General features: G+C 37.9%; 1 protein-coding gene across 4 annotated transcripts in view; it reads left to right on the top strand.

Moving 5' to 3' along the window:
* Nucleotides 1-13221, top strand: part of nectin1b (nectin cell adhesion molecule 1b) — a 165223-nt gene extending 152002 nt beyond the window's left edge. For 2 of the 4 annotated variants that reach the window (XM_086216444.1, XM_086216445.1), the window contains one exon: nucleotides 9461-13221. In XM_086216444.1, the coding sequence (XP_086072570.1) occupies nucleotides 9461-9700 (240 nt within the window). In that variant the 3' untranslated portion in view covers nucleotides 9701-13221. Of the gene's footprint in view, nucleotides 1-881; nucleotides 1069-9460 lie in introns of all 4 variants that reach the window. The other 2 variants (XM_086216447.1, XM_086216446.1) reach the window with 2 other exon arrangements.
* The last annotated feature ends 988 nt before the right edge of the window (nucleotides 13222-14209 follow it).

Raw genomic sequence — 14209 nt, 5'->3', positions numbered from 1 at the left:
CGAGGCTGATTGATACTCTAAATTGACTGTAGGTGTGACTGTGAGTGTGAATGGTTGTCTGTCTCTATGTGTTGGCCCTGTGATGGACTGGTGACCTGTCCAGGGTGAACGGCGCCTCTCGCCCAAAAGCCGCTGGGATAGACTCCAGCCCCTGCGACCCATAACAGGATAAGTGGAAGAAAATGGATGGATGGATGGATGGATGGATGGATGGATGAGTGTATGATCACCTAAAGAAGATGTTGATTATACTCAACGATGTGTTTGTAAGGAAACTTTTTTGTGTAGCTTTGCTGTTGTTAGCAGTTTGTCGACATTAGCTTCTTACTCCCAGTGGACATTTTTGCCATATTTGAAGAAGTTCCCTCAAGGTACAGTATTCCATAAACGTCACAAGAATGGGATGGATCGATTATGCCATTATGTTGACCTGCATCACCTTCAATCAAAGCATGGGATTTGCAACACATGCAAACTGTTTGGATTGTTTAGCTACAGCGATGCTTGTGTTGAAAACAACTCTGAACAAAAAAACATTTTCCATCTCCAACTTTTAATTTATCATCTATAAATGTTCATCTTGATTATATGTGTTTAACATCTCCACCTCGTTGTTGGTTTGTCACCTTCAGTTTTTATCTTACATTGTTGCTTTCACAACTTTCTTTGCCTTCATGTCTAACAAACACTGCTCACCAACGCAATGTCCACGTCTTCCCATCAGTCCGTGTTTTTTTTCTCATCTGTCTCAGCTGCTCCTTTTCTCCGGCAGTCTCTCTCTCTCTCTCTCTCTCTCTCTCTCTCTCTCTCTCTTGTCGTTCTCACTCTCATATGTTTGGCTGCCACACTCTTCACACACCTTTCACCTCTCTTGTCTCCAGAACTCTGCCCACAAGGACTGTGATGTCCAGTATGCGGAGCTGGATACTGCAGCTTTGGCTTCCTCTCCCGGCCCACGAAGCTCTGCTCACACTGGCCCTGGGGACCTTGTCGAGTATGCAACCATCCAGCCTAGCTCACACTAGCGCATGCCATTATAGGCCTTTCCCCTCAGACTTTGGCCTCAAGGTACACAGACTGATGCACTCCTTCCTATCGTTCATCCCACACCCTTTTTTCACATGTACCGACCTTCCTAATCCACATGATTCCCCTGTCAACCTTCCTATTTGGTCGTCTTTTGCCGCCTCATTGCTCTGTGGAAAGTTCAGTCAAGGCAGACATATTTTTAGGGTATTCAAAAGTAGCAATAGCAAAATCTAAAAGCTTTTTTCGCAGGGGGGGGGGGGGGTTGGTGGTAACCCTTCATCTCTCACCTCACAGGTTTTATGCATGAAAGAGGAGAAGCAGAATCTAACATCCTCTACTAAAATAACATGGGAGAATTCAGGTGCATGAGTCATGTGCATGAACATGCTGATGCATTTACTTTAAAAGTAAGAAAAATATACTCACTTTAAATGATCATAAATGAAGATTTCAAGCACGTCGTGTAATTTCTTTTTTCCTTTTTTTGGGAGAGAAATTGTGAAACATGCCTCTCACATGATTACGATCCCAGTTAGACACTGTTTTCCAGTGCGCTCTATGTGCACAATCAGCTCTTTTGTTAGATTGGTCGTAATGGTTTCTATGGTGATCTGGAAGGTGGAAGACAATTTACGGAGGCAATTTGTAGGCAATTCTTCAGACATCTTGAAGCACAGTTATTGGAAGCACTGAAAAGGTCTATTTTAAAGACAATTTCCTCCTGCAGTGGTAATTGCAGTGGTTAATACTGTTTTCCATTGTACATCAAACTTTCAAAATTTAAACTGACCCATTTTTTGATTTATTTTCTCAGTTACCATCAACAGAGGGGTTTTATGTTCGCCTGGGAAAAATTAAATGCCCCATTTTTTTTTTCTGAATTCATTAATTTCTGGTTAATTGAGTTAAGGAGAAAATAGGGATCTAATCACAAACAGAACTAAGTATCCCATCAATTCAGAAAAACACTGAGTCGTGAGTTAATTGGATAAATCTCCATGAACAAATACATATTCTTCCTGCCCTGTTTTTTATTGTTTGTTTTACTTTTAATTATTAATTACATCCATTTTCATGAAAATGTAACCTTTTTTGTTCTAATGAAAACATATCTATTTAGAGCAATTGGGTTTTTTGTTTTCTGTTGTTGATTTTTTGTGTGTGGTGATTTGGAGATTTAACATTGAAGGCAGCAACACTTCAAAGCTAAATAAGAATTCCAATGTTGTTCGCTGCAGACGTAACAGGAGCCTCTGCATGTCTGAAAAAAACACTATTCAACCCCTCAGAGACGCACAACAGACATTCAAGTGGGTTCAGTGTTGCCTGGACAAAGCGCTCGTGGTTGCTAGGACACATTTTGTATTCGTGATTATTTTAATTATTTGTTCCTTGTGATACAGTGGCCCGCAAAGACGAAGTTCACCACTAATACAGATATTCCTTTAATTAAAATTCCCTTGACACACACAATGAAGAATGCTGTCAACCAGCTTCTCAATTTGATGAACACAACAAGAAAACAAAAGTATAAGTAAATACAATGGATTCCAGAAAACAGAGAATAGATTTTATGCTTTTCTTTATGAACGTATTCCTCCCTGCAGGAATACCCCAAAGCAGGGTGCATACTGCATTTCTGACATCATCTTTGTACTGGAGTAAAAGAATGGACACCTCAGATGCAGAAGTAACATATCTTGCAACATATCTACTATTTATTGGTGGTTGATATTTTCATCTCCTCACACATGTATCTGTAACATTCCAGATTGAAAATTACAAACTAACGACAAACTGTAAAATATGAACATTAACATTAACATAACATAACATAACATTAACTGAAACTTCCTTTATTCTGGCTGTGGGTCTTAAAAAAACTTGAATACCTTAATTACCTTCATGTAAATGAAAACGAGGTTAGGATACTTTAAATTGAATTGTTGCCATGTTTTTCTGGGACAACAGATAAAACTGAATCAGAGAAAGTAATGACATCAACATTTATTGACTGTTTTAACCTTTTGTAAAGAACCTTTTTGGATAAATTATTGGCTAAAAAGAAGAATTATCCACTAAGTCACTTCAAAAAATAAAAATCTAACAGTGGATATACACATCTGCAATACACCTATAATAAACATTTATTCAAGAAAGATTTGAACACAGCACTTACCCCCCAACACTGGATGCTGAGAAATAACTTATTGATCTGATTGGACAACAGATTAAAGCGTTGTGAAACAGAGCAGACAAATTTCACAAGATGTTCACTCAGCAGCTCTGTAAATGATGACACAGTGGCTGTGGAACAGTTTCAATATAAAGGTCCTCCTGGGAATTGCCTGTCTGCGTTCCCTGTTTGCAATAAGTCATTAGGCCTCATCTTGTCTGGCTCCACTCACGGGGTTACGCCAGTCAATAAAATCTCACTAGGCAAAGCCAAAGATTAAACCTCATATTCACAGGGACAAAATTCTGCTTTTATTCTCGGGGAACGATAAAAGCTTTTAAAATCACCTTTGGTCAGTAATCTGTGGGATAAATCAGGAAACAGTTAATCACATCCTGATTGTATTTTTCAAGTATTCATTTGCTTTGGCGGCGTTATTACGTTATCAGGTACAGAAACATATTTTGGCCATACTTCTCAGAGGGTTTGCTATCAAGCCCACATATTGGTGCTCAAAATGACTTCAAGGTGAGCCAGATTTCATTTAGATTAGCCACCTTCAGTTTTAAATGTATGCATTTGATAATATTAGCCTCATACTCCTTTACCTCAGAGTTGCTGGAATGAATTTCCAGAGCACCTACTCTGCTGACAAGAAAAAAAAAACTTTGAACCTGATAAGAAGTGAAATAAAAACACATTTCCGTAAAACAGGAGCGCTAACGCTTGCGATGCGTAATCTGGTGCGTTGGATGGAAGCGTCATTTAGCATAAACGGATAATGAAGTTGCTGGTGTTTTAATTCCAGTCCAAGATACAAACCACTATAGAAAAATAGATTAGCCTCAAACATTTATTGTGCAAAAAAAAAAAAAACACTTTATACTAGTGCAAGGCCGCATATTAGAAAGTAAAAGTAAACACATTTGGCAAAAATTGTTCATTTAAACTTATTGAAAATACATATTAATGCAATTTTGAAACTGTTGTACAATCCAAGCCTTTATCAATACCCCGAGTAATATTTTGATGGAAAGACAAAAAAAAAAAATGCCATTATAATAAATTAGAAATTTTACGTTCACATAAATTGGATAAACAGACTATTTTGCTTTAACAATTTGATCGGATCCATGCGATGTCAAAGATTTGTTCAGATCCTTTGGAGACACTCACTTCCACTTATCATATAAATGACATCTGCTAAACTTGAATGAGACCATCAAAATGCCGAACGGCCTTGAGCATCACATATTACCTCGGTAAGCGCTGTCCACTTAATCTAAATAAGGCCTGTCTTCTCCTCCCATTTCAGGTTACACAGCTCAACATCTTGGCAGCTAGTTTATAAAAGACAATTGCTTTGGAAAATGAATATTCACCCAGATTAAATCTAAAAGTTTGTCCCTAATTGCATTTTTGGAGTTACATTTCCCTTTAAAGATAACCGTGCATATTTAGAACAATCTAAGTTTAACATAGCGACATTACATCTTTAATTTTGACCTCCATAGAGCCTGAAAAAAAAATACAAAAGGAAACTGCAGTCCCAAAAACAAGATATTAATGAACTATTGTGAGTTCATTTTCTAGCAGTAGAAAACACAAGCATTCATGAAAAAAATACCCAATCTCACCCTCAGGAGCATCTGCAGTAGCCAGGCGTGTCCATGGCGCGTCTTTTAACGGAGAGGGATGTAAACACAGTTTTGAAGTGTGTAGTGTGGATGTAAGTTAGCACTTCAACATCTGGGCTGCAAAATGGGAGGCGCAACCTGTTGTTAAGAAAAACAACGTGTCCGTTTCTACTCCAGATCCATCTGAAAGCTATCGATGGTAGCGGTGGGGGTCTGAAGTACTTTCATCTAGTTGCATCTCTGTGAAACACACATTACCCCCCCCCCCCCCCCCGCGACTCCTCATCCTCTCCCCCATCTCAGATTCCTCATCGAAGGGCAATCTGAGATCTATACAGTATTAGTCTCTGTTGTCTGGGCCCTCATCTCTTCCCCTCTCTGTGTTCATTCTCTGCATCCTCTGTGTGTCCTCATAACGTCTGTGGGGAGGTCCGTTTTTTTGTGGTTGCCGTGGCAATCAGCCAGTTGTGGGGAAATCAACTGGTGTAAACGATGCAGCGTGGAGTTACTGCATACAATCAATTAAAAAAAAAAAAAAAGACCAAACCAAAACTCTCAACTAACAGTTATGAACAAAGATGGGAATGTTACACTTAGTTTCTACATAAAATCCAACTCGTGCAGTGTCAGTAACTGTAAGGTTGTTAAATCTGACAGCAGGCTGGTTTCATCACTATCTATCTATCTATCTATCTATCTATCTATCTATCTATCTATCTATCTATCTATCTATCTATCTATCTATCTATCTATCTATCTATCTATCTATCTATCTATCTATCTATCTATCCGTACGATTTAGTCACAATCTATCATGATAGACAATGCAAATTTTAGCACAAAATATATTCTATGATGCAATTTAACCATGAAGCAATATGATACGATAGGTATTACGATGAAATTTACTGAGATTTTCAAAAGAGAGCTGAAAATACAACTTCCTGTGTTTCACCTGGTCGTTTGATAATATATATCGAATTATATTGATGACTAAATCTACAAAAGGACTCAGAACTGTTCCAAATACCAAATTCCCATTCCAGTTTATTGGACGACATTTGCATAGTTGGGTAGTTGTATATTGAGATATCTGAAATATAGCTGCCATAACACACCTGGCTAACAATACAATTTTTTTGCAGTTGTTCTAGTATGGCAGTGGGCACACAACAGTGGAGGACACGGTGACAAACACTGAGTTTTGAAAAGAATGGAAGCCTGATTCATGTCAGTACATCCGACAGGCCAACATATCGAATTGTAAAAGATCCATTCAAAGTGATTTGTTCATTGGTTTTTAACCTCATTTTCATCTGCGTAGCTGGAGGTTTCATAGTTACCTCTTATAATGTCTGGAAATACCAGAAACAGCCAAACAGCTTGGTTTTGTCCAAAGGTGAAAAAAAGAAACGTTTTCACTGTTTTGTTTTGTTTTTTTCTAGTTCAAACCACCAATTTTTCAAGGTTATAGTTCTTTTTTTTCTTTTCTGTGTGTTCAAGTGACACTACAGTATATTGACAGTTTTCCCAAGTTTGAAATGAACAATGGATCCTTCAAAGTTTCAAGGCACGCGCGTGACAAACTGCTCCACAGACTGTTGCTTTTAATTTTGCCTGGAAATACCAAGGTTTTTTTCTCTCTCTCTCTCTCTCTCTCTCTCTCTCTCTCTCTAAGCAAAGAAGTTAATATCTGACAAAGTAGAAAGTTATTTTATTTATTTTATTTTTTTCCCTCGGCAGCTTGAGTGGTCCTTGATACTGACCTGAGGAAAATAAGCTCTTCAGACGGCTCTGTCAGTGTCTCCAGCATGTGTGTCAGGGAAGGTTTTCTTGCATGTCTTCTGTTGTGAAGACACAAGAACACTGCTTATCCTGAACACCGCTGCTGTTTACACCTCATCCTTCACAATAACACAGAAGCCCCGTCTTTTTATCTTTATTGCAGCCTAAAAACACGCTATCACTATCTCCAATATTACAACTAAGAGCAGTTTATTCAATTTCATACTGCATTTTTAATTTGACAATTTAATTTCACGTTATGAGGAGATAAAGCGCACGTTTTATAGAGATCAAACACACACTTTTACTGGATCTTTATACAGTAAGGTACTTTTTTGGCGCTTGCTTAATAAAACCCCCGTCCTGATACCCCTGTGTTTTTCCCGTGATTTATACTTTGTGGCAGCTTCAGTGCAACCATTTATTCGTATATCTTATTATTTTTGGAATCCTTATTTGGTTTTACACTCTCTGTATTGCAACCGTTTGTTTTGAAAAATTTCTGTAAGACTCTTTCTGGTTTTGTTGCCCCCCGAAACGTTCTCAGGGCTGGGATCATCGTTTTCGTAGATGTAGAGATGTTTGAGGAATATTCGTAAGTTCCATTTTCATTTTCATCCATTTGTTTTTTTTTATATTTACTTTTGCATGTCAGTTATTCATCACTGTCATATAAGTGTTTGTCGTTCTTATTTTTCTTATTTGCAAAAAAAGATGGTGCAATTTCCCTTGAAAATGTCAGGTTTTGATTTCTTTTTTTTTCACTGTCACTTTTTAATTCTCCAGACTAATAAAACAACTTTAGACCTACAAGTTTAGATCAGGATTAGGGCTGCCATAATAATATTTTTAATGTCTTTAATAGAGTATTTTTCTTCTTTCTTGCATTTGTGTGGCAGTTTAATTGCTTGCTTTGGTCGCTGCAGAGAAACTAAATTAGTCTTGTATGAAAATTGACCCTTCAGTGTTTCAAGTCAAATTGTCGATTATTTTTCAGTCATGAAATCAATAGCAAGGAATCAGGTTAGAAAGAGAAAATCCAATCCCTGCCTGTTACCTTCTTTGAGGATACCTAAAAATATCTCTGTAGTTTTCAGCAGACAGAACTTTTTGGATAACAACTCCATTTTACAGCAGAGAAACTAGAGTCCTGGCTTACACAGTGGCAGGAGTTTACAGGAGCATGTTGGGTAACATCTGGAGAACACAGTGAACTCCATTGCTCCATTAAAGCCATTGTGAACTTTCAAGTATAGCACTAGAAGCCCTTGGTTTAGAATTCTCATAAACAGACTCTGAATGCAGCAACATGATGTAACAGCAGCAGCAATGTAACCGCAATTATTTTGATTGGATTTGACTCTAACAGGAAAGAAAAATGCATGCAAAAAGCCTCTTGAGACAATTCTGTCTGAATATTTGATATTCATTTATGTCAATATCATGACAACAGGGAGGCATCACTTCATGACATCAGTTCAAAAACAAAACAAAAACCCTGATGCCAACGCATTTATTTAAGGTTATGTGGCGGCCTTGTCAAATTTCGATGTCCGTTGTAATGTTTTAATGCTGCACAAAGTGAATTGATACAAGTTTTATTGCGCATGATACAAAAAGTAACTTAAATAAGTAAAGAACCTACACAAGTTAAATGTACACATACATTTTGTTTATTTATGTTATGCACTGGTTTATTTTAATGGCATATTTTGCCATTTTGATAGTTAGTTGTTTGTATGATGCAGAAACAGCTGATGTGTCTCAGGAGTTAAAGATCCGCTACATCAGAGCCTCTGAAAGAGAGGTTTCCGTCATCCAGTGTACTCCTCTGTTTATTATGGACATTCTTTCTTGTAGGTTTTTTTTCAGTCAACTAACTTCCTTCACAGAATAGAAGTGTTCAAGTTGTTATTTTTCTAGTGCTGAAGGTCACATGAAGAAAAATCCTAAATGTGTTTTTGTCTGATTTACACCTTGACACCTATAGCTTGTCACCTCCTATTATAAAGTTGCTCAGTTGAGAGGTTCTGAGTCTTTCCTGCAATATGATGTAGGAAAAATTAGAGATCTGATAAGAACATGAAAAACGTTTCTGCATATGGCAAAGATATGGACAGTCGCTACCATTGTGGTGATGTGCTGTATGTGGAACCAAATTGAAACAGTTAATGATTTTGTACTGCTACCAAAAAAAAAAAGGGAAAAAAGAAAAGAAAGGCAAAAAAATGTCGGTCAGGTCCACCGCAGTTTGCAGCTCTATTTTTGTCGGTCTGAGTCATGACTCCAGAGCCCTCAGTGGAAAAACAGAGCGGCTAGTGAAGCACATATGGGAGATTTTATGCCACATCTGGTGCTGCAATGAAAGGATTGCTCATACACTTTCCATTTACTGTAAACATAAAACTAAAAGGTTGTCAAATAAATCTTCCAAATTTACAAACTGGCAAATTAATACAGCTGTTTTGACCAGAACAGACAAGACAATATTATTTGAGGACTGCAGTCATCATGATCAGTGCCACCTACTGATTTCAATGTTCTTTACCATTGAGCAAATGAAAGGAAAAGTATAAAGCCTTCATGGTTGATTCATGCAGTACAACATGAGAATGAACTACAGTATACTGTATATCACAGAAATACTACTGAAGTGAGACTGATAAATACTGCTTGTCTGCTCACACTCACTTAGTGATCCTGTCAGCGGCTCATGATGCTGTGTATTATAATGCACTGATATGAGGAAACCCCATTTCAGCTTCAGCAAACCTGCTTTCAAACACCCCTGTGACCCCGCAGTATTTGTCTTTTCCCCCTTATCTTCTCCTAGGACTCGGGGAGACATCCAGAAGAGCTGCTGAACCCAGCTGAATACATGAGCTACCAGCAAAACATGGAGCACGTCCCCGAGCCTCAGCCTCAGCCCGCTCAAGCCTTCCCTCCTGTTACGTTCTTGCCTCAGCACCCTTACATGCAGCCCCCCTCCAACGAGCCCATGTACTCCAACACCAGCTTCTCTGCCCCTGCGCCTCAAGCCCCGTTCACGTTCCCCAAGGAGCAATCCGTGTGACATGCCACACAACTATGAGCTGCGGAAGAGGCAACATGGTAGTGCCGCTTGAAGCTCAGCAGAAAACGGATGTGCATCCATCCCCCACCTCGCTTCCCCCTATGCTTATAACACATGGGCTTTCCTCTGCCATGATGTGTATTTGTATCGTGCACCGCTTGCTCTACTGTATGACCCCGCTGACCTTGTGATATTAGCATAGCCTGCACCAACTGGCCCCCCTCACCACTTCTCCCCTCACTATTGTTTGTTTTTATTGCTTCCTCACCTTTGGATATTTTTCTTTTCTGCCAACTGTGTACAGAATATGCCATTGTATCACTCAATAATTTCTTTTCTTTTTACATTTTTTTTAAACCTTTCCCACAGTAGGTGTGAACTTACATAGCATTGTGCTTCTTTTTTTTGTTTTCTTTTTAGCTTGTTTTTTGTTTTTGTTTTCTTTTATTTATCCATCGAACGCTCGCTTCTTTGAAAAGTCATGTAAACTGCACGTGTGATTGGGTGCATTCTGATGACAGGAGAAAAAAAAAAGATCAAACAAACATTCAATATGTAATTATCAATCTATAATGACATGGACTACTCCTCCCTTGTGACAGTTAATGACAAGGCTATTATGTGATGGTGTGAATTGGCAGCCTCTCAACTGAAACCCTCATTGCTTTTCGTAATAGCTTTGCTGTTGTGAAGATTCAATGGATATTTTGGCTAATTAGAAGTGAATGTTATCCTGATTAGCTATGAAGAAAAATAAAGGGCTTGAGATCCACCAGTATTTATTTGTATTTCTCTATTTCTATCCATCCAGTTTAATATTATTACGATGATAATGACGATGATTATCTACCATTAGTTGCCAAAGACATATTTAATTTTTGTTTTGTTTTTTTGTTGTTGTTGTTGTTGTTTTTTTTCTGGATCTGCTTCTATGCCAGCGTTTACATTAAAGGGACAGTTTGGATTTCCTGAAGTGGTGTGATATGAGGTGATCGTGAGTGGTAAGGGTCCAAGCTTCAGTAGATGAGGTCAGTGTGTCTTCCCTGCAATTAAGGCTCCAGCAATGGGCCGCAGTCAACAAAAAACAAACAAACAAACAAACAAACAAACAAAACAACAACATATTTAATCTACCTGAATAAATGCCCCCCCCCCCCAAAAAAAACAACCCTCAACATCCATTCACACAAAAGCATTACTTGTAACAAATTCAACCACTTTTGCTGTCAGACAACCTTTTCTTTGGGTCTGTATTTTCAACCGTAGAGCCTCCTTCATATTCCTACGCATTAGCATTCTCTGACCCAAACAGCTGATGTACAGTGCTCCAGAGTACAACACACAATAAGCGTTGGAATAGGAAAACATCTGCAGAGCCAAAGAAAGACCTGTGTGACAGCAAGTCATGAAAATGTTATAAAACGTATAATGCGTGTTTTTTGCAGGTGTTGCCACCTGACATCATCTTTAGCAGTATAGTAATCATGCACATACTAGGCTTTATAACACCTGCACATGCATTTCTCAATTAACAGGCTGAACCCCACTCACAACACACAAATTGCCAACCATATGCTTCATTTATATGTGTTACTCATTGTTGAGAAGAAACTTGTTTTATCATAAACTAAAAAAAATGAAAATGTCCTGACATTTCGCTCTTTATGGCTAACAATGGAGTAAGTTATACATGAAATATACTGTAGTACTTTTTTTGCTGTTGTAACTATAAACTGAATGAAAAGAGCACACGGTGAGATTGACTGGCCGCTCTCCATGGTGCTGAAGCGAGCTGTCAGTTCACTCTCTGTCCCTGCAAACCAACACTTAACTGACACATTTTTTTCAACCACTGTTGTTGTTTTTTCTTTTTTTGTTGTTGTTGTTGTTTGATGAACAACAATAGCAGCTCCTCAGCACGGCAGACACGCTAACCCTAACCAAACTACAACCCCACTTCAACCGAGCCAAACTGTCCTTTTGAAAATAACCTTGTTTAATGGGAAATAAACATAGCTGGCAATGTGCTGTTACATTCCCAGTTTACATCATCGCTTGCCATATGCTGTATTTTTCATATCCGTCTTCCACACTGCGGTTCAATTCATTACATTGTTGGTTCTTTGTGTCTGTGCGATGTTCTCAACCAATAGAAGTTTATGCAGGTGCAGTAGGTGAAGACAATCACATCCGTAGGTTCTCCAGAGCGAAATCGTCTTTAACTCGTTGTACTTAAAGAGGATTCCAATGAAAGCCTACATGTTTAGCATTTCTAAATATTTTTTTAATATAATTTGTTTAATTGTACTGATATAGCCTAAGTAGTTTGAAGAAACACTGAAGAGAAAAGCTTGCTCCTGTATTTTTTTAGAGAATGCTTAGTGATGTATACAATAACACTCCACATATTTTCAAAGTCCATTTTACACTGTGACTGTTCATTTCAGACCATACATAAGCTAAAGTGCTTGCCGAGCCAATTTCAGGATACTGCCTCCCACACACAAACACACACACACACACACACACACACACACACACACACACACACACACACACGCACATACACAAAAAAGCCCTCTAGACACAGCAAATTTGCAACAACTGACTTCACATTTTCTGCCATGTCAGATGTATGTTTGGATATATACAAAAAAAAGAGAGAAAATACTTGTGTTTGTGCTCAATGTGAAAAAGAAAAATACAAGAAAAAGAAAAAAACAAAACAAACCTTGAGGTGTTGAAGGTAATTTGTTGTTAACTCTTAATGGTGGTGGTATGGTTTGGATAAAGTAAAATTTGTGAGACTTTCTCCTGTGCTCACCTTGTTGTCTTGCAATGGCTCGATATGTGTGCTAGCATTAGTTTAAGCAGTGGCCTCCAACCACTGAAGGAGTTTGTTATTGCCGTACCTCCTGTGTGAAAAAAACCCCCACTGAAACACAAGTTTGTCTTTTTGTGACACATTTATTATTATGATTATGATTATTATGATTATTAGTATTATTATCATTATTATTACTATTATTATCATCATTATTATTATTATTATGTAAATGCTACTTACAGCAAAGCATGCTTCAAATAGCATTTACACTTTCAATTGTGAATTTCTTATATCTTAAGTCATATTTACTTATTTCAGTGATAATAAGTGTCACTTTGTTTTCACCTTTTTTTTCAACCTTGTTCTCTTGTGTTTTGTAAGACTGTAACATTTAGTTTTTTAATATTTATTTTTTAACATATAAATATAAATAGGCCTGCAGCACATTCTGTTTGATGTCGGTTGTACATTTGTGAAAGGTTTATAGTTGTATTAGGGTTCTGAGCTCTTTTAGCTGTCCATGCTTGAATGAAGATATAATGTGACAGAACTGAACTTTTCTGTTTTTATTTTTTTGTTTGTTTGTTTTTTGGAATTATGTTTGATGTAAATATTAATTATCTGATGTGTGGAAAAAAAAACAAAAAAACAAGTCATGCAGTTTAACATTAAACTTCACAAATTAGGCGTTACGTCTGCTGGTATCTTATTTTCACTCGAGGGGAATTAATACAGGAAGGACGCAGTCACAGGAGCCCGTATGGATCCTGTTAGCGTAGCATCTTTTTCTGGTTTGCAGCTAATTTGTTCAGTCATTGCTACGCTAGTGGACAAAGCTGGTGTCTGGTGGCTGGTGTCTTGGATGACCCAGATTTTTTTTTTTTTTTTTAACTTTTCACACATTCGATTCGTCATCAACTTCTATTTGCACTAATATTTTTCCACTGTTCCACTGTTGTTGTTTTTGGTTTTCTTTTCTTTTCTTTTTGAACACAATTTTGACAACTATCACCACTAATGACGTGAATAGCAGATGCATGACATATATTCATCAATGAGACGTGGGACACCAAAAATGCCATGACATACCATGGGACATGTCCTCAAAAGTGTCTTGTTATTTATATGCTTTCCCATGACACCATATTGATTCGGGTGGGGATGAATATATTTAGCAGTGTATCGCATGGGGGACACATTTCAGAAGCAGCTCTTGGAGGTCAGATGAAGAGAAGTCCCTCTTCTTCAGAATCGTACATTTCAATAATAATATAAAATATGTGCATCTATTATTATTATGCTTTCATAGATACAGACACCACACACAGGAATGCAAGCAAGTGCCAAGGACTTTTGTGGAGAAATGTTTTTCCCACACGAGCACTCTTAACTGGAAGTATTTCTCCATCCAGCCCACAGTGGCAGCACATGGCACAGTTATAAAAGTAGATTTTCAGATCCTGGGCTCTTTGCCCATTCTGGTTGGAAAAAAGAGAAAGCATTGAAGCAGGGTTTCTTAAATGTTCCTGTGCTGGAAAAGCTTCTGATTGCTACGTATATTTGTGGGGATTGTAGATGACCCTGTGGGGAGACCTGATGTTACCCTTGAGGTACACAAAAGCCTCATCATTCTAGGTTTATGGATTCTACTCTACCTTCCTATTCCACCCTGACAGTGGAAC

This window comes from Aulostomus chinensis, chromosome 10 (assembly GCF_037954235.1).
Source record: "Aulostomus chinensis isolate RoL2024-O1b breed Wild chromosome 10, RoL_Achi_v1.0, whole genome shotgun sequence".
NCBI lineage: Eukaryota > Metazoa > Chordata > Actinopteri > Syngnathiformes > Aulostomidae > Aulostomus > Aulostomus chinensis.
Note: the sequence above shows the minus strand (reverse complement) of the source record. Positions and strands in the feature narration are given on the sequence as shown.